This window comes from Barbus barbus (genome assembly GCF_936440315.1).
Source record: "Barbus barbus genome assembly, chromosome: 46".
NCBI classification, from domain to species: domain Eukaryota; kingdom Metazoa; phylum Chordata; class Actinopteri; order Cypriniformes; family Cyprinidae; genus Barbus; species Barbus barbus.
Genome location: NC_136724.1, coordinates 18,900,228 through 18,925,740, shown reverse-complemented (window position 1 = coordinate 18,925,740; position 25,513 = coordinate 18,900,228). Strand labels below are relative to the sequence as shown.

The 25,513-nt window shown below is 38.8% G+C and overlaps 1 protein-coding gene across 1 annotated transcript; it reads left to right on the top strand.

Moving 5' to 3' along the window:
* Positions 1–1,125: 1,125 nt before the first annotated feature.
* On the top strand, positions 1,126–24,757 carry LOC306864699 (glycogen debranching enzyme-like; the record flags this gene model as incomplete). Its single annotated transcript, XM_079408861.1, has 33 exons — positions 1,126–1,207; positions 2,203–2,413; positions 2,505–2,674; positions 3,125–3,328; positions 4,740–4,921; positions 5,012–5,123; positions 5,204–5,330; positions 5,985–6,087; positions 6,177–6,274; positions 7,315–7,454; positions 7,591–7,778; positions 8,525–8,648; positions 9,339–9,502; positions 9,679–9,780; positions 10,799–10,954; positions 11,940–12,090; positions 12,306–12,430; positions 12,696–12,808; positions 18,501–18,635; positions 18,794–18,924; positions 19,011–19,147; positions 19,273–19,406; positions 19,496–19,671; positions 20,560–20,662; positions 20,735–20,960; positions 21,845–21,962; positions 22,040–22,175; positions 22,350–22,462; positions 23,164–23,375; positions 23,454–23,551; positions 23,733–23,820; positions 24,201–24,334; positions 24,466–24,757. 33 exons carry the CDS (start codon positions 1,126–1,128, stop codon positions 24,581–24,583), a joined length of 4,611 nt encoding a protein of 1,536 aa, XP_079264987.1. The 3' UTR covers positions 24,584–24,757.
* Positions 24,758–25,513: the final 756 nt, after the last annotated feature.

Here is a 25,513-nt window from a genome sequence, read left to right as displayed (position 1 = left end):
TACTAATAATGTAAGCAATATCACACGAATAAATGTCCTGTAGTACTGAATAATCAGCATGGCCGTGATTACCTATGGCACTGATTCAAGTCGTGTTGGTATGCAGGCTGTTGTTGGCTTGTGCTTGTTATTTTGCTGAAATACACTAGTAATGATAATAAATGACATTAAATAATTGGCTATAAAATAGCCATTAGTGATAACAATAATAACAATAATAAAAATATGTTACATAACACACCTGTGCTGCATGGTCAACGCATGTTCCTCACAGGCTTTGCCTGATGTAACCAGTCAGATGTTACTCCAAAGGTGCTAGCTATATTTAGGGTCACTGAAAGGTCATGTCACCTCAGATGCATAACCTTATTAGACGCATAAGGTCTATGGCCAACATTGGGTGACACCTCGGTGAGGAGTCTGTCGGATGTTGCTGGTAATTAAACTTTCAATAACTAATTTTGTTATTGCACATCATTTTAATAGTTACTTTACATAGTAATGCATGAAATTCCTGTCAAGTACTATCAATTGGACAAAATCCCAATAAGAGTCTTCAGGTGTATTTAGTATTAAGTGTTGAAACAGTAGCTACAATTTAGCTTTTAAATGTTTATAAATGTGTGTGCAGTATAAAGTGTTCAACACATAATTCTTTAATCATACAATATTTATGCATGTGTAAGTGTGCAAAGTAATTTACAGTATACAGTACACATGTATATTTTGGAAGTTATGTAATTGGTGTTACACAGCAACATCTATCTATCTATCTATCTATCTATCTATCTATCTATCTATCTATCTATCTATCTATCTATCTATCTATCTATCTATCTATCTATCTATCTATCTATCTATCTATCTATCTATCTATCTATCTATCTATCTATCATTTTATCCCTGTGCTGCTTTGTCAGGTTAGGACAGTAGGTCAGATTTTTATGCAAACATTAGTTAAGAAACTGTGAATCTGTGAAACGTGCAAATCCCCCACTAGCCTATATCAATTGCAGCAAATTGTTCACATGTTGTTCGTTGTTATCATATGGCAGCCTGCGCTCTTGGAGATCCAGAGGTAACCTCTCCTGTGTTTAAAGGGCATCCCAAAAAAGCACCGCCAACATGTTCCGTGGCAAACAGACCAGAGTGCTTCTCCTGAATGACATGGAGAGACCGGAGCGCACTCTATTTCGCCTGGAGCAAGGTAGGTCTAATTGTTACAACTCCTTTCTTATAATCAGTTGTGCATTGCAAATGCAGTGTTATAATCATCTATAATATCATGATGTTTATTTTTTCTTTTAAATATTTATTGTCATTTTTAATGCTGGTGTTAATGCATCATTTATTCTTCCCCTTTTATTATTCTTACTTTATTACTCTCTGCAACTCAACACTTTGGACCCCTGGAGGAGCTTTGGATAGATTTACGTGTTACTCGTGGTGCATGAGCACAAAATATCACATTCAAAAAGCTGTCCACTATATATAGCGGAGGAATGTGCTCATGTTCTAAGCCATTTTCTGTGGTGCTTATAGGTTTTGCAGTGCAGATAATGTTAATATAGTTTATTATATTATTCAAAGGTCAATTTGTTGCTGTATGTGAAATAGAATACCAGCATACTGCTTACTTAAACCATGGGTTTCCTCTGGAATTTTTATGGGTTTGTAAAATAGCTTAAATATCTTAGATTTATGAGTAAGTCTACTTGAAGAGATTTTTGTTGTACAGCATAAATGTTCTACAATTTCCACATTTTAGCACTGTCTTTTTGCACTGGATGTCTCTAAATATGCATTAAAATACCATGCATTAGATCATTTTTTTCAAATTGTACACCAAAACAAAATATGCAAAAGTAACATCATGATTTTTATAACCAATGTCTTTAATAAAGGAAAAACAAAGAACATATTTCATTAATAGATAACTGCAAATATTTATGACTATTTTTTTTAATGATTTGTTCTAAAACATAATTTACACAGTACAATTAAAATATATTTAAGCCCTTTTGTTTAAAAAAAAAAAGTTGATAAGGACTACAGCATAAGTTATTGAACACAATAATTTGCGATGCAAGGATTTTGACTGATAAATGCACTATTTAATCAAAAGTTTCAGATTTACAGGGTTATTTTATGTTCAACGCCTCCTGCTGTTTTCTCATGTGACTCACATTTCAATTCACTTAGGTTTTGAGCTTCAGTTCCGCCTGGGTCCGACCCTGCAGGGTAAGAGTGTGCATGTCCACACCAACTACCCAGCACCGGGCAAGAAGTTTGTCAGCTCCAGCTTCCGTCAGCTGGAGTGGGTGAACCCCAGCGGCAGAGAGGATGATTCAGACAAATACTGCAAACTGGACCTGGAGATAGCAGGCTCTTATCAGTATTACTTTGGGTGTGGGTAAGTTATATTATTGTTTTGACTTCTTGGAATTTGGGCAGCATCTAATTGCCTTCCTAGAAAAAAAGGTGTTATCCTACTGTGTATACAGGCATGAGGAAAGTGCCGGAGGTGGCTACATTGTTGTGGATCCAGTGTTGCGTATTGGTCATGAGAGGAAGATCCTGCCTCTCGATTGCATTACAGTTCAGACTTACCTGGCTAAGTGTTTGGGCCCTCTGGATGAATGGCCAGTCAGACTCAGAGTGTCCAAGGAAACTGGTATGAATCATCTGCTGAAACTCATGCATGACAAACATATACAGTACTAATGTCTATAAAATGGGTATTTACTCCCTGTTTGGGTTTATGGAGTGTAATATATAAGACAAAGGCACGTTCCTCATAAAATCAGGGTGCACTTCATCCTCTTTTACCATCTGTCAGTTATTACAGCATTTCAGAGTCACATGAATAAAGTATTAACACGCAGGCCATATGTGCCTGTGTGTTTTAGAAGTCTGGACAAGCATTTTCTAATTTGACAAAATTAAATTAATATTAATATCCCTTTCAGCTACAAACAAGCTCAGTTTTTTAATAATTAGTGGTGTTGGCTAAGGCAAACACCAAGTAACAACCTAGTTTGTCCAAATTTAGACATGTAATGTATAAAAAAATAATTTATATGAAGAAAATTGAATTTTTTATACATGTTTTTTTAATGTTTAGGTTACAATATGATCCACTTCACGCCTCTTCAGAAACTAGGCACATCACGGTCATGCTACTCCATAGCTGATCAGCTAGAGCTGAATCCTGATTTCTCCCCACCTGGAAAGAATTACACCTGGATGGATGTGGGCAACCTGACGGAAAAAATTAAGAAAGAGTGGAACATGCTTTGCATCACAGATGTGGTGTACAACCACACAGGTACGTTTCTGCCCCGTCTTTAGCATAGTGAATAAGGCTAGGAGAAACTTCCAGCACTGCATCGTGTTTCCAGTGTCTGGAAGCCTCTGGCTTCGGCTGTTCATCTTACTGGAATGAGAGTGTCACCTCTGAAGAATGACACAGCAGACCAAGAAGGAAGTGGTTAGGCTATTTATATATAAATTGCAGTGATCAGTGTAGATGAAAGCTGGTAGCATCTGTGGCACGATGGTTGAGATTTTTGACCTTTCGGTCGCTCTGCAGGAAGATTAACATTGCCGCCTTGTTCTTTGTGACATTCTAATGTTTCATGTTGCCCTCTGCTGCATGTGTGTCATGGGAACATATCTTACCTTGTGAACACTGTATAGGTTAATAAGGCGTCAAACTGAAAACTGTGTCCTGCTTTGTTTTGGTCTGTAAAAGTGGTTCAGCAAGGTTTAGAATTAGTTCAACAGGTTGCATTTTAGCACTTCAAAAGGTTTGCATTTTAGCACTTATTCTGCTTTCGGTATGTTAGCTGTAGATTTTAAGTTAAAATTTCAGCATGCTTTAAGTATGAGACATTGGCATTTACAGCCGACAGTCACCTCAATTAACTCATTCAGATTCAATCAGATATTAAATTGCAGCAGTTGTGTAAATCAATTAAATGAGACCAACCTTTAACAAATATGAGTTAATATTACATGAACCTGCAGCTCACGCTCTGAAATATATTATGAATAAAAAAAAATGCAATTTGAGTCTCCCAGCATGCTAAAGTCTCACAACTTGATGGCCTCCTACTGACATCATTGCAGGCTTATTCATATCAAATTTAGCAATCTTCCAGTCTGGCTTGTTTTTTTTTCTTAATTAGATTTTTTCAAATATATTGCTTAGTATAGAAAAAATGGCTGTATGCCCCCAAAATATAAATGTGTGTAAATATGGGACATTTTTTTTGTTTCTTACAGTTTAAATGTTTGGTGGTCAGTATTCTTATTGTTTTTATTCTTACTCTCACAACAGAGACTTTAAAAGAACTTATAAGAAACACAGCTGTCATCATTTGTGGAGCAGAACAGCCGTGATACTGTTAATGTGGAATCAGAGCAGTTCTTTAAACACCAGACTGAATTTATCACACTTAATGAGCCATTGTACAATTGGTTTTACTGGTTTATTTCATGCAAACATACCATTCCTTTTCAGACACTTGCAAACAATTAATTTCCGGTCATTTAAGTATGTTTACATGTCACCTTTTCATTTCCCTAATATGTGCACACTGTTGATTTAGTGTACGTAATATAATCCCATACTAATAGGTACACAATATTGCACTTCCATATGTTTGGGTTTTGAAAACAAAGCACTCCTTTTGGTTGAAATAAAATGGATAAATGTGTTTATCTGGTTTGGTTAGCTGCCAACAGTAAGTGGATCAGACTTCATCCAGAGTGTGGCTATAACCTGGTAAACTCTCCTCATCTGAAGCCAGCCTGGCTGCTGGACAGAGCCCTGTGGCATTTCAGCTGTGCCATAGTAGATGGAAAATACAACGACAGTGGCCTTCCACCTCTTTTTGAGAATGACAAACGCATTACTGTGAGTCTTGAGGGTGTCACAGTTTTTTTTTTTATATTCCAAAAATACTTTAAAGTTTGTGGTGACCAATAAATTGGCTTGATGTTTCAGATCCTTAGAGGGCTTTTATGGACGGAGGTTTTCTCCCAGTTGAAACTATGGGAGTTTCTACAGGTGAACGTTGAGAAAGCCGTGGAACAGTTTAGGAAGGTTCTTCAGGCTGGTGAGTGTCATGTTTTTGGATGCTCTTTCACTTGTATTTTGTAGGGTCTGAGCTAAGTTGGGTGTATTTGCCATCTGCAGGTAACAGACCTGCCGGGCCTGAGCTGGAGGGAAAGCCAAAATTGAAAGTCATCCAGGATTCACAGTACAGACGCCTCAGCAACACTGTAGACATGCAACTGGCACTGGAGATGTTTGGCAGACACACGTGAGTTCACTTAATGTTCCAGTTCTGTTTAACGATTAACCTTCCTTTTTTTTTTTTTGATAGAGTTAGTATTTGTTTTCTGGGACCAAACATCTGTTTAGTTATTAATTATCTCACATGAAAAGGTCAGGGTCAAATAAGTATCACAACAATTATAATCACAATAAAGTAATAATATTCAGAAGGTCATATAATATCAGCATGGCAGCCCCTACATAACATTATATGCATTTGTCAAAGTACAATAGGTCAAAGTATTTTTTTTACAAAAATGTAAAATGTTTTGTAGGTCTATATTGTAATTGAATTATTGAACAAATTACAATTATTTGATCAAAAATATTATTATATATAAAAAAAATACAATTTCAAAGAACAATTTTCTATTATAATATATTTTAAAATGTGATTTATTCCTTTAATGGCAAAGCTGACTTTTTTAGCTCCAGTTTTCACTGTCAAATAATCGCACAGAAATATTTGACCAAAGTTTGGAATGTTATATTATATTACTTTCATTTCCTTAATTAGTTTTCATCCATTTCTACATTAAATCTAGATTTTATTTCAATTTTTCTTATTATTATGCCAGTGTGTAGCACTTTGTAAACAAATAAACTTTACTTTCCGCTTATGTGCTTATCAAAACAACAGTAATGGTCCCAAATCCACCCAAGAGTGCTGTGATTGGTTTAAGAAGAGTCTAGAGGAACTAAATGTGGAATGCTATAAGGAAATGCATAGTCATCATGAGAAGGTTGGTTTCTGTGTGCATGATTCACAGATGATCTATCTGTTTAGCTTTAGATGTCAATCTGATTACTTTTTATCATTTCTTTCTCCAAGGCTATAAACTGCATAGTGGGAACGGTTTGTTATGAAAGGCTCGCCACCCACGGCCCTCAGCTTGGACCTGTCACCCGGACAAACCCTTTGGTGACAAGGTAAATATTACGTAGTCTTGCAGAGCAACACTGGCAGCAAAAAGTCTGGTCTGCTTTGCAACATATTTTGCAACATATCCGCTTAGACAGGAAGAGATCATCTGACTGGCCAGCTACAGCTTGTTTTGTATTTACAGTACATATTGTAAAAGAGTAAGGAAATCTGAAATCGGCTGACAAGCCATCCAAGACGTAGACGAGTGTGATTACATCACTTGACCACAATGCACTTGCCCTCTAAAGTGAATGGGTGCCATCAGAATGGAAGTTCAAACTGATAAAAGCATCACAACAATCCACAAGTCATGACAATTTTACCTTCAAACAGTTACACCTGTTGCTAAATTATGAGTCCTCTATCTTTAACATCGCTTTTTCCGGCGAAAAAGATGTTTAGTCTAAATCAAGGCAGAAATATGCACAGATTAAGCATTGTTAACAAGTGAAAACTGTTCTAAACTGTTCTAAACAAATATGTTGGTGGGTTATGATGGCAGAGGATAATAGTGGTTGCGTGTTTTTACTGGAGGAATTGTTATTATAGATTATGGACTCATATTTTGGTTACAAGTGACGGTTTAAAGTTAAAACTCCTTAATGTTGGATTTTATTCATATAGGCTTACACAATTTTTCACTTCACAAGATGTTAATTGATGGACTGGAGTCATGTGGATTATTGTGATGTTTTTATCAGCTGTTTTATCAACTTTCATTCTGACGGCACCCATTCACTGCAGAGGATCCATTGGTAAACAACTGATGTAATACTAAATTTCAAAATCTGTTCTGATGAAGAAACACACTTTTATACATATTGGATGGCTTAAGTAAATTTCAAGGAAATTTTCATTTTTGAGTGAATTACCTTTAATTACCTCAAACTAACCTTTTTTTTATTCCACAATTAAATCTAAATTACTAATGTTTCCTCAGAAGTGGTCATTATAGACATCTGATATTTTGTAAACTTGGCGTTTTATTGTAAATACGCTGATGAGAATGGCAGATTTACAGCTCAACCTTGTTTTAATGATTCAGATATTTTACCTTCCCATTTGAGGACATGACCATGGAGCAGGAAAACCAGCTGATGCAGAATCCAAATGATGCTTGTCATCTGCTCGCCCATAACGGATGGGTCATGGGAGATGACCCGCTCAGAAACTTTGCAGAGCCAGGTGAGTCAAAATATGTATCTGTTTTGGTTTCTGCTGAACGGTAATGAAAATACTGCTGGTCCCCACTGGTTGATGCTGGTCTAAAAGTGACTAAAGAATGTCTAAGGTGCCTATAATTAATTTATCTGTCTTTTAGGATCTGATGTTTACCTGAGAAGAGAGCTTGTTTGCTGGGGTGACAGCGTGAAACTTCGCTATGGCAACAAACCAGAGGACTGTCCGTACTTATGGGCTCACATGAAGAAGTACACGGAGATCACAGTCAAACATTTCTCCGGTGTGCGCCTGGATAACTGCCACTCCACACCCCTTCATGTGGCTGAGGTACATGCTCAGATTTCCACTTTATTTTTGATCTGCATGCATATTTCATAATATATTTATACAAATGACATCATGTGCTACAGGCAGGAACTCAGAGGGTTCTGCAGTGTCATTGTAAATTCATAAAGTGATCATTTTCATTTTAAAAATATGTAGTTAAGTAAATATCTAGTTCTGAGGTTGTACTGCAGGTATTTGACATGCATTGTTGGACGTGATATCTTGTATGTTGTGTCTATAGGCCATGTTAGCTGCAGCCAGAGTGGTCAGGCCCAATCTTTATGTGATAGCCGAACTCTTTACAGGAAGTGAACAGCTTGACAATTTGTTTGTTAATCGGCTGGGAATAACCAGTCTTGTCAGAGGTACTGCAGACTGCAAGAGACACATGTTTGCCCTTGATGCTAAATTTGCTCTTTGTGTTTTTTTTTCTTCCTCTCTTTTGTTTACTCAAAACCTTCATATCTTTTTTGGCAACATTAACTCTTTCTCTCCATCATTTAATTTGACCTGATGCATTTCATGTGCACATGATAATATGTCATTAATAACACATTTCATTACTAATAAACCTGCTTTATGCGATAATGACTGATTATGTAACCTGAGCATGTTCCTATTTTTTATCATATACTGCACACCTTCATCTGTCTGTCTTGCTTAAATTGCTTCTATACTATCTACCTGTCACCCTATATATCGTTCTGTCTATCTAACCTTCCTGCTGTGTGCCGGGTGGGCTGCAGTATATGTTGGCTGTTGCTCGTCAGCACAGGCCTGATCTGTATGTGGTGGCTGAGCTCTTCACTGGCAGCGAGGAGCTGGACAATATCTTTATGACTAGGCTTGGCATTACCTCCCTTATCCGAGGTACGACGCACAGAGATTGGGAAATGCAGTTGCAGTGACACACAGAATTAAGGAACGTGTGAAATGCAAATAAAGCAAATGTTGGCATGCTGTTGATTGACACTAAATTATTTTGACTCATTCCTCAAAATGAGCTAAAACACCACAGCTGCTGTTGTGTTTCACAGAGAATATTCATCTAATTTTTTTATATGAAGGCCACATTAAAATCATTTATTTTTGCTTATTTTTTCTTTGTACCTAATATGTTTACATTGCATTGTTTTACCCTTGACCCAGGAATAGACATATATCATTAAAATAAAGTTTTTAAAGCTATGATAATCTCAGCAAATTGTAAATAAATACCATTTCAATATTTGGAGTGTGAAAATATTTTATATGATTATTTAAACAAATATTGGTGTCCAAAGTTGTGGTGACATTTACATCATATCCAACCATTATTAAAGTTTTTTAAAAATCGGTGTGTGTTTTATTGTGCATCATTTCCAATACATCTGTAATTTTTGTCAAATTATTAAAAAATATTATTTGGATAATGATGAGCAACCAAGCTGTGGTGCTAATTTTTATGACTTTCAGAGAAAAATTACAATTCTCCTGCGATGTACAGTACATATACTTATATAAATATACATATACATATACAGTACATTGTAATGAGAAGATCTACTCTGTCTTCATCAGAGGCCATGAGTGCTGGGGACAGTCATGAGGAAGGTCGACTGGTATATCGTTTCGGAGGGGAGCCAGTAGGTTCCTTCGTACAACCAAACCTCAGGCCTTTAGTGCCGTCAGTCGCTCACGCCATGTTTTTGGATGTTACTCATGACAACGAATGTCCTATTCAGGTCAGTAATTGATGGTAAAGAGCCAACACATACTACAGTATTTTAGACTAAACATCCTGTAAAGTGTTTATATTTTGTGGTTTACATGTTGAGGTAGTTACTACTGGTTTTACTGTGTATTTTATACTATGTTATATTAATTGTTTAAATAAAAAACACCACTGTTTTTCTTGTAGGTTCGTTCGGTGTTTGATGCTTTACCCAGCACTGCTGTCGTCTCTATGGCCTGCTGTGCCTCAGGCAGCACTAGAGGATATGATGAACTCGTACCTCACCAGGTAAAAATGTCTGGAGTGTCTGAAACCAATGACTGAACAGACAGCATTTTAGTGTGAAGGCATCTTCTAAGAAAACTGGTTGCAAAGCTTCCAAGTCACCATAGTATATGTTGTTTCAAAACAAATTCAAGGAACTTTAAGATGACAAAAAATATATTTAATGAGTGCAGTATTTATCATAAGTAAAATAATATTAATGTTAATATCCTGTTAGTAGACAGGATGTTACACAGACTTTGGATTTGGACAAACTTTGGTCTTGTTGACTTTCTACTTCCTTTGAAGGGAGCATTTTTCTGCTTTTTGATCATACACTACCATAACACAATTTAGGGTCAGAGAGATTTTTTTTTAAATAATGAATATATATATATATATATATATATATATATACGCCAAACTTTTGAAAGGTAGTCAGTGTTAAGATTTTGTTTTGTTACATGAATATCATATTTAATTTGCCCTCAATGATTTTATGTACCAAGAAAGATTTTTAAAAATATATTTACATCATTTTGTGCAGTCAGTTATGTAACAAGAATCCTTTGTTGTCAGCACCTTGATTATATAACTCCCTCCACAAATCTTTGTTGTTCTTCTCACTCAGCCACAGTCTTTTGTATCTGGGTCAGTATTTATACATAAACAAAAGCCTTTCTGTTATTATTTTTTTCCTTCTTTCCAGGTCATGTTTCCCATGGGGTTCTAATATACCTGGATATAGCTGTCGGTTAGCATTCCCATTCATCTTAATGGGATTAACTTCATTGTAAATGCAACATTGCAAATGCACAACATGCTGCCATCTTTGCGTCACAGACAGTTTTTGAAATTATTTTTGAGCCAGTCTTCTGAGCTGTAAACGCTTTGTGACCGATCACTTTATATAAGGATTCCTTGCAGAAAACAGGCAAATATGTTGCAAATGTGTCTGCAGAAATGCTTTTTGCCCATATAATGGTGTTGGTACATTGTTTACCAGCACAAGCTGACCAACCTTGTTTTCTTTCCCCCTCAGATTTCAGTAGTAAAGGAAGAGCGTCTATACCCCAAGTGGAATCCTGATGCACTGCCTTCTTCTGTTGGAGAGGTGAACCTCCAGTCTGGTATAATGGCAGGAAAACTTGCACTCAACAAACTCCACCAAGAGCTGGCAGAGAAGGGCTTCACCCAGGTCAGGATCATGTTTACTCATAACTGATATAAAAATATGTGTTATGACTCAGAAGGAGACTTTGATACTCGTAATCAAGTTCTTTAACTACTACTTAAACTCAGTAGTCACTTTGCTGACAATTTTATTCCATTGGATTAAATTTAGATTAAAGAAATGTTTCAGGTTCAAACTTCATCAGACAGCATCTGTGAGACACAGTTATAAATATCTTAAATTTGTCACTCATATCAAATGAATTTAGAATGCAAAGTCTTTTTAAAATAAGAAATGTGAAACAATTTTATTTTAAGCACTTAAAATGGCCCAAAAAGTATTTGTACTTATAAGAGACAATTTTGAAAAAAATCTCTTTATTATATCTCTAATTAATCTCTAAAAATTTTACTTTCTTGCATTCTCTTTTTTATTTTTAAGATAATACATATTGTGTATAAACCTTATGTTTAATCATTTTAACTAAAATATATGAATAAATAAATGAAAGAAAATGGATATGAATGCATGAATTATGCAGTACATATTGTTTGCATCTGCAAACAAATGACCCTTTCTCAGGACAAACTTCACTTTCATGAAATCTTTTTGCATTTCTACTAACATTCGTCAAACAAAGGATTCAGATATTTTTTTCATTTTGAACGGCATATCTAGCGTTTAACATTAAAAAACTATTTTTGTTAATTATTTTTTCTTTTAAATGTGTACTATATATATATATAAACACCACTGATATTACTATCTAATTTAAAGACATTCACACATCTTTAACTATTCAAATACTTTTTCAAACCTCTGTAAAATATATCTTTCTGTATTCAAATGTGTGTTATTTGAGCTGTAAAGTATTTACTAGGGTGGTAGGACCCACTGTAAGGTTTAAACCTGTAACCTACACCTCTTACCACTTGACTACACCACCATCAGTGCACAATCTGCACGTGACTGTCTGTGTATTAATATGTGTTCATCATGCATGTCATAGGTTTACGTAGATCAGCTGGATGAAGATACTGTGGCTGTGACCAGGCATTGCCCCAGCACACATCAGTCTGTTGTGACTGTGTCTCGCACAGCCTTTAAAAACCCTGAAACACACCAATATAGAGAGCATCTGGCCCCCATGTACATCCCAGGTACAAACGCGAGCACTTTTAGCGCTGAATGTACTTTGCTTTCCAGTTATGTTTTTGAAATCAAACTCATCTGTTTTATTTTACATGTTGCACATTATGTAGTTTGACATTTCATTTTATCTTCAAATATCACTGAATATTGACTTCTTATGAATCAGTGGCACTTGTAAATCAGCAAGACATGTTTTTTTCTTATCTGCCATCTCATTTCGCAGGTAAAATCGAGGAGGTGATTTTAGAAGCACGTACAGTGGAGAGAAACACTGAGTCATATGTGAAAGATGAGAGGTTTATTAACGGCATGCCGAACTACACAGTCGAGATCCGCGAACACATCCAGGTAATGTGACACTAGTGTTGGTAGCAGCTGTGCTGTGACATGAAGGGGAGGGCTGCCGGGGTTAACATTTATATCTGTATGGCTGTCATCGGACAGAGAAAAGACTAACAAACAGAGAACCTGTTCTTTGAGAATTCTGGGTATTTGTTGGCATGCCCTTTTTTCATTAGAAGTTTCATGGAGGTGTATAGTTTCTTGACTACTGTACTTGTGCGTAATGCATGTCCCTTCTGATGTAGGCCTGAATACATGTGTTTATTTTCAGTTAAAGGACAGTGAAATCGTAAAACAGGGAGATGCCAACACAAAGGGCTGCAGTGAGTTTGTTGAAGAGATTTTGTTTGAAAAGCTCACACCTGGTAGTGTAATTGCATTCAGGTAAACAAACACACACCAAATGAAATGAATCCTATTTAATATAATTGTTTCAAAAAAAAAAAAGTCGACATATGGGTGAGTAAATGATTGTAAAAAATTATATTAATTTAAAGAAATAAAATAAATTAAGTTTGTGTGTATATATATATATATATATATATATACACATACATACACTTAATTATACAATTATTTACCCATATATCTTTTTTTTTTAAACACAAAATATTTACAAATAACATTTATATAAATATTTTGCCACCTTTACTGCCGTGAAAATAGCCACAGGAGCTGGCAATGTATTTAACTACAAACAAACCAACAAAAATATAATGTCATGAAAATATAATCATGTGACCTTGTTTTTCATGAAGGAAAAAAATGCTGTAATTTTTTCCTTGGGACATACACACAAAACGTCTCGGGTAACTTGACTGTAACCCTGTTCCCTGAAAAAGCGGGAACGAGATGCTGCGCTTAAAGCGCTATTGGGAACATACTTTGCTCGACCGGTTGTTGAAGCACGTGTGTCAAACACGCCAAACTTTGGCTTATATAACCTCGGTTAGGTGACGTCACTCGATTACGAACACCTGGAGGTTATAAATAGATGTGACACGGAAACATCCTCAGGTCAAACTTTTGTCTGAAAGGATGTCCAGTCATGCTTACAGTGCGGCATAGAGGCACAGCATCTCGTTCCCACTTTTTCAGGGAACAGGGTTACAGTGACGTAACCGACGTGCGAGCCCGGAGTAGCGTGAACATCCAAATTATAGAATCTAACAAATGTGTGCGGAGAGGACCAACCTGCCACATCAAAAACTTGCTGCAAGGGGACACCTCTTGCCAAAGCCATAGAAGATGCAACCCCCCTGGTTGAATGGGCCCTAACTCCTAGAGGCGAAGCTTGACCGTGCGCCTCATAGGTTAGGGCAATAGCATCCCTCACCCAATGCGATACAGTATGCTTTGTGGCAGCCGCCCCCCGGTTGCAGCCCCCATAGCATATGAAAAGCTCAGAAACCTAATAGGCGCTGACTCTAGTGGTTCGAAAGGGGTCATGACCAGTCCCTCGAGCATAATAGCTAAATCCCACGAAGGGACAGTCGCTCTGGTGGGCGGCCTCAACCACTTAGCTCCCCAAATGAAGCGGGCAACTAGAGGGTGCTTTCCCACAGAAACCCCGTCAATGAGAACATGGCAAACCGAAATGGCGGCCACATAGACTCTGAGAGTACCAGGACAGGTGCCTGAGGACAATTTCTCTTGCAGGAACTCCAGCACTGAAACAACTTGGCAGTGAACTGGGTCTACAAGGTGTGCCATACACCAATTCTCTAAAATGTGCCATTTGCAAGCATAACTCCTTCTAGTGGAGGGAGCCCTAGCGCTTAGAATAGTTTCTACTACGTCGGGCGGAAGCCCAGCATCTCTCAGTTGGTCCCCCTCAGGGGCCAGACATGAAGGTTCCAGAGCTCGGGCCGGGGATGAAATACTGTCCCTTGTGCCTGAGATAGGAGATCTCTCCTAACCGGAATCGCCCACGGCGAGCCGTCAATGAGGGATATTAGATCTGAGAACCATATTCTGGTCGGCCAACGGGGTGCTATCAGTAAGAGGCGAGACCCTTGTTGACGGACCTTGGCCAGGACTCCTGGGAGCAGAGCGATCGGGGGAAATGCGTAAAGACCCCGTCTGGGCCACATATAGGCCATAGCGTTCAGACCCAGGGAAGCTGGAGGAGTCAGAGAGAAGTAGAGGGGACATTGTGCTGTCTCATGTGAAGCAAAGAGGTCCACCTCTGCTTCGTAAAATCTCTCCCAGATTTGACTGACTACTTCGGGGTGGAGTTTCCATTCCCCATTTGTCACAGCTTGTCTGGACAGCAAGTCTGCTCCCACATTCATATGCCCGGGGATGTAAATCGCCCTGAGGGACCGGAACTTGTCCTGTGCCCAAAGCAGAACCTGCTGCGCTAACCTGTTCAGGCGGTGCGAACGCAGTCCGCCCTGGTGATTTATGTAAGAGACTACCGCCATGTTGTCCACCCACACTAGGACATGGTAGCCTCTCAACTGCTGGAGGAAGTTTTTGAGGGCCCGAAATAGAGCCATCATTTCGAGGCAATTGATGTGCCATTCGAGAAGATGAGGGAAGTGTCTGTCGTTAGCATCTTGCAACGACAACACGGACCTAGAGTGGGACCCAAAGTCAGAAACCGGGGTCTGAACCACATAGAAAGGGTACGAAGCCCCTGGCGCGTAACCCTTATTTGCCTCTGGGGATTGGCCCTTGGATGAAATCCCCTGGCTCTGAGCCACAACAGAAACGATCTCATGTGCAGGAGGCTCAAGGGTATCACCGTGAATGCAGCTGCCATGAGACCTAGAACCCGCTGAAGGTAATGAACAGTAATTCTCTGGCCTAGCTTAATGTTCTTTAGGGCTTTTAGAATGGATTCGACGCGTGCAGGAGACAGCTGTGCCTGCATCATGATCGAATCCATACAACCCCCAAATACGTTGTCCTCTGAGCAGGAGAGAAAACGCTTTTCTTGGCGTTGAGTCTCAACCCCAGAGATTCGAGATGAGCTAGGACGACATCTCGATGTCGAAGCACAAGCTCTTGTGACTGTGCCAGAATCAGCCAGTCGTCTATGTAATTTAAAATGCGGATGCCCTGGAGTCGCAGAGGAGCCAGTGCTGCATCCATGCATTTTGTGTACGTGCAGGGTGACAAAGCTAGGCCGAATGGAAGAACCCGATACTGGTAAGCTTTGCCCCCGAAAGCGAACCTCAGGAACTTCCTGTGTTGTGGCAATATTTCTACATGAAAATATGCGTCCTTGAGATCGATTGTCACGAACCAATCCCCCGATTGGAGATGAGACACAATCATCTTGATTGTCAACATTTTGAACTTGTAAGTTCTGAGGTAGCGGTTCAACCCGCAAAGATCTAAAATTAGAAGGAACCTCCCACCTTTCTTGGGAACCAGAAAATACCGGCTGTAATAGCCTGACTCTCTGTCTGGCAGGGGGACATGTTCTATGGTCCCTTTGTCCAGCAGAGCTTGCAATTCCTGTGTCAACAAATAAACTCGTTCCGGTTTCACGGAAGTGGAGAGCATGCCGTTGAAACGTAGAGGGCGATATGCAAACTGAATCCTGTAGCCTTTCTCTACAGTCCTTTCTACCCATGGAGAGATATTTGGCAGTAGCTTCCACACTGCCAGCTTCTCTGAAAGGGGCACCAGTTTTGACACTTCGCTTTGATGGGGGTGTTAGATGTGTGGTGTCCTGAAACGTGGCAGGAAGCAACCAAACACGTAACATTTCGCTGGAGACCGCTGCTCCCCGAAACATCAGTGGCGACAGAGATTGAACAACGGTCTCCTGAGGGTGCCAGGAAGGAGTCTTTATTCTCTGTTGGAACTTTTCGCGCCCCTCCCGGGGAGAGCACACCCCCGTAGTCCTGGGCGCGCAAGCCTCAGGATTTTTTCTTGGAGGAGATGATGCTCCTCAGGTCTGGTCTTTTGAGGAGGACTGTGAAGCGCGGCGAGCCGCACCCCAGTCTCTACGAGGGGCTGCTCGGCTCGCCACACTCTCTTTTTGTGCTTCACGCCTCACAGGAACCGGACCTGGTCGGAACCGGGTGGCCGACAGTCCCGACTCTTGAGCACGGCGGGGAAGAAACCTCACAAACGCCTCCTCATAGCGTTTTGCCTCCCAGAACCTAGTGGTGGTATTTGGCGTCGCCAAATAGGCCAGAAGGCGAGATGGGGCATCAAGGCAAGGCAAGGCAAGGCAAATTTATTTATATAGCACATTTCATACACAGTGGTAAACATAAAAGAAAGTGCTTTACATAAAAGAAAGTGAAATAGACATTAAAATCAATAAAAACATGGAAATAAAAATAATAAAAACAAGGAATTTTAAAATGATATAGAAATTGATTTAAAATAAATTTAAAGAAAATGATTATACATAAAATGTATTGCAGTCAGTTCGGACATATAGCACAGTGCTCATTCAACAAATGCACAGTTAAACAGATGAGTTTTGAGTCTTGATTTAAATGTGGCTAATGTTTTAGCACATCTGATCTCTTCTGGAAGCTGGTTCCAACTGCGGGCCGCATAATAGCTAAAAGCAGACAAGGAGGAAAGTGCGGTCACAGATGTCACTCCGTGGAAACCATGACAGCCATAGAACGGACGACGGCACGGGCCGTCTGCTTGGTCGCATGGAGAGACAAATCTGTGGCCCGGCGAAGTTCTAAAAACGCCTCTTCGTCAACTGCCCCGCCTGTGCTCAAATCTTTCAGCAGGTCAGCCTGGTATAACTGCAAGTCTGCCATAGTGTGCAAAGCAGCACCAGCCTGACCCGCTGCTTGAAAGGCTTTCCCCACCAGTGAAGATGTTACTCTGCATGGCTTGGTGGGGAGAGTTGACTTCTTTAATGATGATGAGCTCCCAGGAGAGAGATAGCCCGTGAGTGTCTCTTCAATCTGGGGCATCATCATATAGCCCCGTGCCTTTGCATCAACGATAGTCGAGTAGATCGATGTCGATGGCACAAAAACACGGGACGAATACGGAAGAAGGGGAGAGACTGTCGCTGAGGCCCCTCCCCCCGGCCACCCGACAGATATCTGTCGTCTAACTTTGAGAGTTTGGGGGTCTCTTGCTCGTGCGGCCAGTCTAGATGTAATCGATCGACTGCCCGAGTAACCACCTCGAGTAACTCCTCATAAAATTTTTCATCACGAGAGGAGCGCTCTGAGGTGGCACTTTCCACCTCCGCAGAAGCTAGAGATGAAGTCTCCTCGGCCTGTTCAGAAGAAACGCCGGAGCGCGCTTGAGAAACAGATGCGAGGGCTTCATGATCCGACGAGAGCGCGAGAGAAAGGGGCGAGTCCGTCTCACGCGCCTCAGCCAGATCAACACGTGATCCCCACAAGCTTCTAAAGAAGTCGAGGCATGCGCAAAGCACTTTGATCGAAAGGAGATCGCAGTGCTCGCACTCGCCCTCGAGCCCGAGGATCACGTGCACTTCCCCCAAACACTCAAATCTGATCTTCGTCAGAGAGCTGCCTCTGACAAGGAGGTAAACATCTCCTCGCCTGATCTGCCATAATGAGTAGTTTTTTTTTCTTTCTATCTACTCGCTTCCTGCTTCACTTTAAGCGTGCTTACACACACACACAATGCGGTCCTTGAAGACAAAAGACCTGAGGATGTTTCCGCATCACATCTATTTATAACCTCCAGGTGTTCGTAATCGAGTGACGTCACTTAACCGAGGTTATATAAGCCAAAGTTTGCCGTGTTTGACACACGTGCTTCAACAATCGGTCGAACAAAGTATGTTGCCAATAGCTCAGCATCGAGAGTATAGCTTTTGATAAGGGAACTTAATCTTTCAAGGTCCAAAAATGACAAGAGCACAAAACATATAGATAAGATTTATTGTGGTTTTATAGTGCTCTTTTGTATTTTTTGGAGCTTGAAAGTTCTTGAAAAAAATCCATGGAAGGTTTTTTTTTTTTGTGTGTTCCATGGAAAAAGTAACAGCATTTGTTTGTTTAAAACCACATGAGCACAAAGAAATAATTACGTTTTTGGGTGAACTCTTCCTTTAAATGAACATTAATTCTTTCATTTCAAAATGCAACTGATCTCACAGGTTGAGTCTCGATCCAAACTCACAGAAAATGGTCGGCTACCTGCGAACTCAACTTTCACAATTTAACCGACTGTATAAATCTGGCAGTCTGACCGACAGCATTGTCCCTGGCATCCTGAAAATAGCTTTAGACTTGTGAGTCATTTTTACCTTAATCCTTTTCAAATACAATTCCCAGTTATTAATTTCTTTAGAAAGCAAAATATGTGCTGTTTGACAGTTAATTCATAATGATATGAGTCAGTTTAATTCAGTTCTCTCACTAAAGCCTGTTCTTTTAAATGATGTGACAGTTTAATGTCCAAATTGACTCTGGCTGAGTTGAACGTGTTGTTATTCCGCTGTGAAGCGGAGGAACAGGAAGATGGTGGTGGCTGCTACAATATACCACCCTGGATGCCGCTGAAGTATGGAGGCCTACAAGGTGTCAAAAATACACATGTAACAGGATTGGTTTCTGGTCAATGTAGCTATGTGACTGTACAAACCTCATGCTTTTATTACTCGCAGGTTTCGTGTCAGTGTTGTCTGAAATTCGGCCCAAAAATGACCTGGGACATCCGTTCTGTGACAATCTCAGACAAGGTGATTGGATGATCGATTACATGAGTTCTCGCCTAATGAATAAAGGTGGAGCTCTGCGAGAGGTAAGAAAGGAAATATGTTTTTTTTGTAATGTTTGGGGGGGGGGGGGGGGGGTGCATCTCACCCCGAGTCTTTTTCAAACCATTCTTATTATCTTAAAAAAAAATTTTTTATTAATTTTTCATAGGTTGGAAAGTGGTTCAGCTCTGTATTTACATACCTCAAACATATCCCACGCTACTTAGTGCCTTGTTATTTTGATGCCATTATTGTCGGGGCGTATGCCACGGCTGTAGATGCTGTTTTCAACCAAATGTCCAGGTTAGTTCTCTTTTAAAGTTTAATATTTAGGAGTATGAGAGTGTAATATTTGTACTGTAAAGTTTGTAAATGTGTGTAATGGGTTACAGCTTTGTTCAGAATGGGTCGACTCTGGTTAAGCAGCTGGCCCTGGGGTCAGTTCAGATGTGTGGGGTGGGTCGTGTCCCTGCCCTGCCGCCCCTCTCTCCCGAACTGGAGGATGTCCCGGTCAGACTCAACAGTGTGACCAAACAAGAGGAGCAGTGTTGCGTTTCTCTTGCTGCAGGTTTGGATTCATGCACAGTTCCATCTACTGTAAATCATTTGATTGACTTTTCATATTTATTCATATCAATAGGGCCCCAGGTGCATATTGTCTAAAAGTGTTGCCATGCCTATAAAATTATGCATATACTACCATATTGACATACTTGATTAGGCTTCAAGGGATAGTTCACCCAAAAATGAAAATTCTGTCATTAATTCCTCACCCTCATTTCGTTCCAAACCTGTAAGACCTTCGTAGACAGCAATCGAACTGCCACGTTCAAGGCCCAGAAAGGTAGTAAGGACATTGTTAAAATAGTTCATGTGACATCTGTGGTTCAACCTTAATTTTATGAAGCTACGAGAATACTTTTTCTGGTCAAAGAAAACAAAAATAACGACTTTATTATTACTACCTGGCCCTTGAATGTGGTAGTTGCGTTGCTGTTTATGCAGGGTCAAAAAGCTTTCGGGTTTCATCAGAAATATCTTAATTAGTGTTCCGAAGATGAATGATGGTCTTACGGGTTTAGAACGACATGAGGGCACGTAATTAAAGACAGAATTTTCATTTTTGGGTGAACTATCCCTTTAAGTTGCATTGTGATTAAAATAATAATTATTGATCTACCAACTTATACACTTCTACATATTGCAAACTTTTTAAGGTGATCGAACACCTGAGAAAATATAATGCCAACCCCTCAGAGGATGCCAACGCTCAGACAACATACACAATTACCAAATTTTGCCATAAATTAAATATATTAAGGTTCTGCAATATATAAATATATTGTGGAAACTTAATTTCCTGTAGAGCTGCTTTGCAACGATTTGTATTGTAAATACAAAAACAAATAAACTTGAACTTGATTTGTTTTATGAAAAAATGTTTTCACCCATGCAGGTCTGCCGCATTTCTCTACTGGAATCTTCCGCTGTTGGGGGCGAGACACTTTCATAGCGCTGCGTGGCCTCATGCTTTTGACGGGGAGGTACCTAGAGGCCAGGTGAGCATCTAATTTTAGAATGCATACCAATAACTCTGAGATCATCCTCTAATCTGATGTTGTTTCTGACAGAAATATCATCTTGGCCTTTGCTGGCACAATGCGCCACGGTCTGATCCCTAATCTGCTGGGTCAGGGTGTCGCAGCCCGTTACAACTGCCGTGATGCAGTATGGTGGTGGCTTCAGTGTATCCAGGACTACTGTAATATTGTGCCCAATGGCACAGATATTCTTATGTGTCCTGTGTCACGTATGTATCCCACTGATGATTCTGAGGCACAGCCCCTGGGGACAGTGGTAAGAAGAATGGAAACAATCTCTGTCTCCTTATGATACTTGATACAGTACAATGCCATGCTCTACTTATGATTCAGTAAGGGGAGGTACAACTTAATTTACCAAACTTCCATAACATCCAACATATTACTCACTGGAATAAATAAACATTTAAATTGTATGGTTTTGGTTCACAATTGTGTATTACATTAGCAATGGTTAGCATCTTTTATGGCCATTATCTTATCTTGACATTTTGCTCATATACTAAATGTAATATCTCACGGTTCATAACTTCCGTCTTTAGATATTGTTTTCTTATTGTTTTTATTTTTATTCTATTTAACACAAAATTAGATTTTTTTTTGCATACAATTAAAATGAATGGGCACTGGAGCTTTCAAACTTCAAAAAGGACACAAAAGCACCATAGAAATACTATGAAAGTGGCTAATTAATTGCCCAAGCACATCTAGGGCCAGATTTTAAGTGAATAACATTAACTTCATCTCACTACGCTAATATATGATTTATGTGGACCACTTTTATGCTGTTTTTGTGGAGCTTTTTGTCATTTTGGAGCTCAATAGCCGTAGTCCTCATATTAAAAATTGCTTTATTGAAATGTATGGCCAGAATATTCCAGAATGTCAATGTTTTTTTTTTAAATTTGATTTGATTTGATTAACGTCTGTAAATGTTTTGTATAATTAAACAACCTTTTTACAATTAAGGTTGTGACATTTTATATTGAGCATATATCACTTTTAATATGCAAATCTGTACATATTTAATAACATTAAAAAAGGTACAATGCACAAACTATTGTTTTTATGTTTATTTTTGATGTGGCATGGTTTCATTTTGACTGAAGACTTAATATTTTTGTTCATGAATTGTATCAGGTTCACGACCAGCCATTATATGTGGTCATTCAAGAGGCTATGCAGTGTCATATGCAGGGAATAGAGTTCAGAGAGAGAAACGCAGGTCCACAGATCGACCACAACATGCGAGATGAAGGTGAGTCATTTTCTAAGACTGTTTTTCCATGTCTGTCTCAAACCATACCTTGCTTTTCCTATTGTCCTGTCCCATAGGCTTTAATGTGGAGGCCAAAGTAAATCCAGAGACAGGATTTGTTTACGGTGGAAATCGCTTCAACTGTGGGACGTGGATGGATAAAATGGGAGAGAGCGACAATGCCCATAATAGAGGTGTTCCAGCCACACCCAGGTACGATAACTACCTGCTAACATACCTGTCATGCTAAACCCATATAATAATGCTCCACTGTATTTAGCACAAAAGAACGCTTTCAATGTGAAACACTGAGATTAAGTAGCTTTGAGCCTGGATAAACCAGTCCTCAATACATCAAGTGGATGATGATGTTGTGTTTATGTGCAGGGACGGCTCTGCGGTGGAGATTGTGGGTCTCTGTAAGTCAGCGGTGCGCTGGCTGATGACGATGAATGAGAATGGAAATTTCCCATACTCCTCTGTCACAATACACAGAGATGGTACATCCTCTTTAACACATTCTCATTCTCAATGAAACTGTCGATGTTAGGGTTAGGGTTAGAATTATTTTTGTTTGTTACAAAAAGGTGCCAGTAATTAAATATTGTATTTTATTACAAAGTGCTTTTTACAAATATTTATTCATATTTACTATTAATATGTTTATATGTTAATATGTTTTAATTTATTACAAGATAAAGTGGCAATAATAAAATATTTAGTTTATTACAAAATAAGGTGCTAGTAATTAAATATATATATATTTTTTGTTGTTTTTCTTATTTTATTTTATTTGATCTTATTTTGCTTTGTTTTTATATTATTTTATTATATTCTATCTTATTTTGTTTTGTTTTAATTTATCTTATTTTTTTTGTTTTGTTTTATTTTATATTATTTTATTTTGTTTTATATAGTACATTGTTTTAAATAAAGTACCGCTTTTATTTTACTTTATTTACATTCCATCAGAAAAGGTTAACTACTATCAAAGCAACATTTTAGTGGTGTGCCGTGTGCGTACGTTTGTTGCTACAGTGACTCACTTTTGAGTCTAAACATTAGTGTCCTGTTGAAAAGATACACCTTCAGTAGTATCATAATTCACTGTTATGATACAGTATATTCAGCTGACAGCATGCTAATCAATTTTCATACATTTTAAAGATTCGTCAGGACCATTTCAGTGTCATTTTTCTAGGAACAGAACAGTCGGTGTCCTATAAAGAGTGGAATCAAAGGATCCAGGAGAATTTTGAAAGGTTTTTCTACGTGTCAGAAGACCCTTCAGACCCAAATGAGCAACATCCTGACCTGGTCCACAAGAAATGCATTTACAAGGACAGTTACGGGGCCTCTAGCCCCTGGTGTGACTATCAACTCAGACCTAACTTCACCATCGCCATGGTGGTGGTGAGTCCAAGTGCTTATAAGAGATTCTTTCCAAGAGTTTTTGAGGATGTTCTGTTATACAGTCCTTTGTTTCACTAGGCACCAGAGTTGTTTACAGTGCAAAGAGCATGGAAGGCTTTAGAGATAGTAGAGAAGAAGCTGCTCGGTCCTCTGGGAATGAAAACGCTGGATCCAGAGTGAGTAGAAAACAACACCTGCTGTCTGCCTGTTGGTTTAGCAGCTACTTGTGTTAAAAGTGCGCTCTTCTGGCTGGCTGACTGGACATGGTTTGATGAGTGGATTAGTCTAGAACAAGAACATTTGTGAAGTCATTTGTATGTAGAAATCTTTGTTGGTGTGTCTGTATTTGTTTAACAGTGATCTGGTGTACTGCGGTGTTTATGACAACGCCCTGGATAATGACAACTACAACTGTGCGAAAGGATTCAACTATCACCAAGGACCTGTATGTTCTCATACATTAAATTAAAGGAACAGTTTGTCCAACATTTTAATTTTGTCATTGTTTCCTCAACCTCAAGTTCTTCCAAACCTGTATGAGTTTCTTTCTTTCCGCTGAATGCAAAAGAATATAGTTTGGTTTCTGGTCTCCACTGGCTTCCATCCATAGTACTTTTTTCCATACTATGGAAGTCAATGGGGACCAGCGACTATTCTTTGCGTACATTCTTCAAAACGTCATCTTTTATGTTCAACAGAAGAAACTCATTCAGGTTTGGAACAAGCAAAGGATGACAATTTTAATTTTTGGGTGAACTATTCCTTTTAACAACTATAAATATTTCATTGTTTTTTAACTATGCACATTTAATCGTTCATTTACAGGAATGGCTGTGGCCTGTTGGATACTTCTTACGAGCCAAGCTTTATTTTGCTAAGAAAATGGGCCAGGAGAAGCACAACGAAAGCGTGTACCTGGTCAAGAATGTTCTGTCAAGACTTTATACCCATTTAGAAAGGTCTTACAGAGCTCACACCAATACAGTTTAATTTCTTTCAAAACGGTGGAATGATTTGAACTACTGAGTATTTTGCTGAGTCATTCGCACAGTATACAATATTTCATATCTATATGTTCTCTTTGATCTAGATCGCCTTGGAAAGGTTTACCTGAGCTGACCAATGAAAACGGACAGTACTGCCCATTCAGTTGTGAAACACAGGCTTGGTCCATCGCCACTGTTCTGGAGGCCCTATATGATTTATGATTATGTCAAGGACAAGCTCTCATATACTTCTTGCCACCTTCCTGAGAAGTTCAGAGGACACAGTTTTAGATTCACAACCCTGTGCAGACACAAATACGTGCTGCTATTGATGTACAACAAACAATGGTCTTCTCAAATTTTTCAATAAAGCTCAAGAAGCAGAGTTCCAATTTACATCCATTTGTGATTATGAAAGTATATATATATATATATATATATATATATATAAGAATAGATTCCATACCTTTAAATACAACTGGTCTTTTATTTCATTCTCTAAACTCATATTACAAAATCTTAGAGCTGTTACAAACAAATCTTAATTTAGATTCACAATATGGGCAGTCTTTCTTTTTTGCCAAGTCATGGTTGCTTCATTGTCTGCCCATGTGCAACAAAAGCTCATTGTTCTGCCCTCATTAGCCAATGCACTTTACACAACAAACTACTGCAGGTAAAATGACGTACATAGTTTAATCTCACTCATGCCTACAGAGATGCCCTGCATTTTTTTTTTATCTCAATTTTGATCTAAGTTTGACAGCTTAATAAAACAACCCATGTATACAAAATACATATGTTCATTGTGATTAACCCTCTATGGTACAGTGTTGCCATATAATGCCAGCATGGTTGGAATTGAAAACTCAGATGAGATTTAAATTCTCTGGGTTGCCCCTACAAGGAAAACACATGTTGAATTACAAATTCAAAGTTTTCTGTACATTTCTTCTGTGGCCTATAAGTTTTTTTCTCTGTATCTTTGCTAATTTGATGTTGTCCACAGATCAATTTTGTCTAACATACAGTTACAGAAAATGTAGACTATATACTGTATATTAATTACACCACATTGTAAAAAGCAGTAATGTAATTTCTCATGGGAATTTTTTATTGATAACATTGATATCAGGTATTTTAATTAAACTG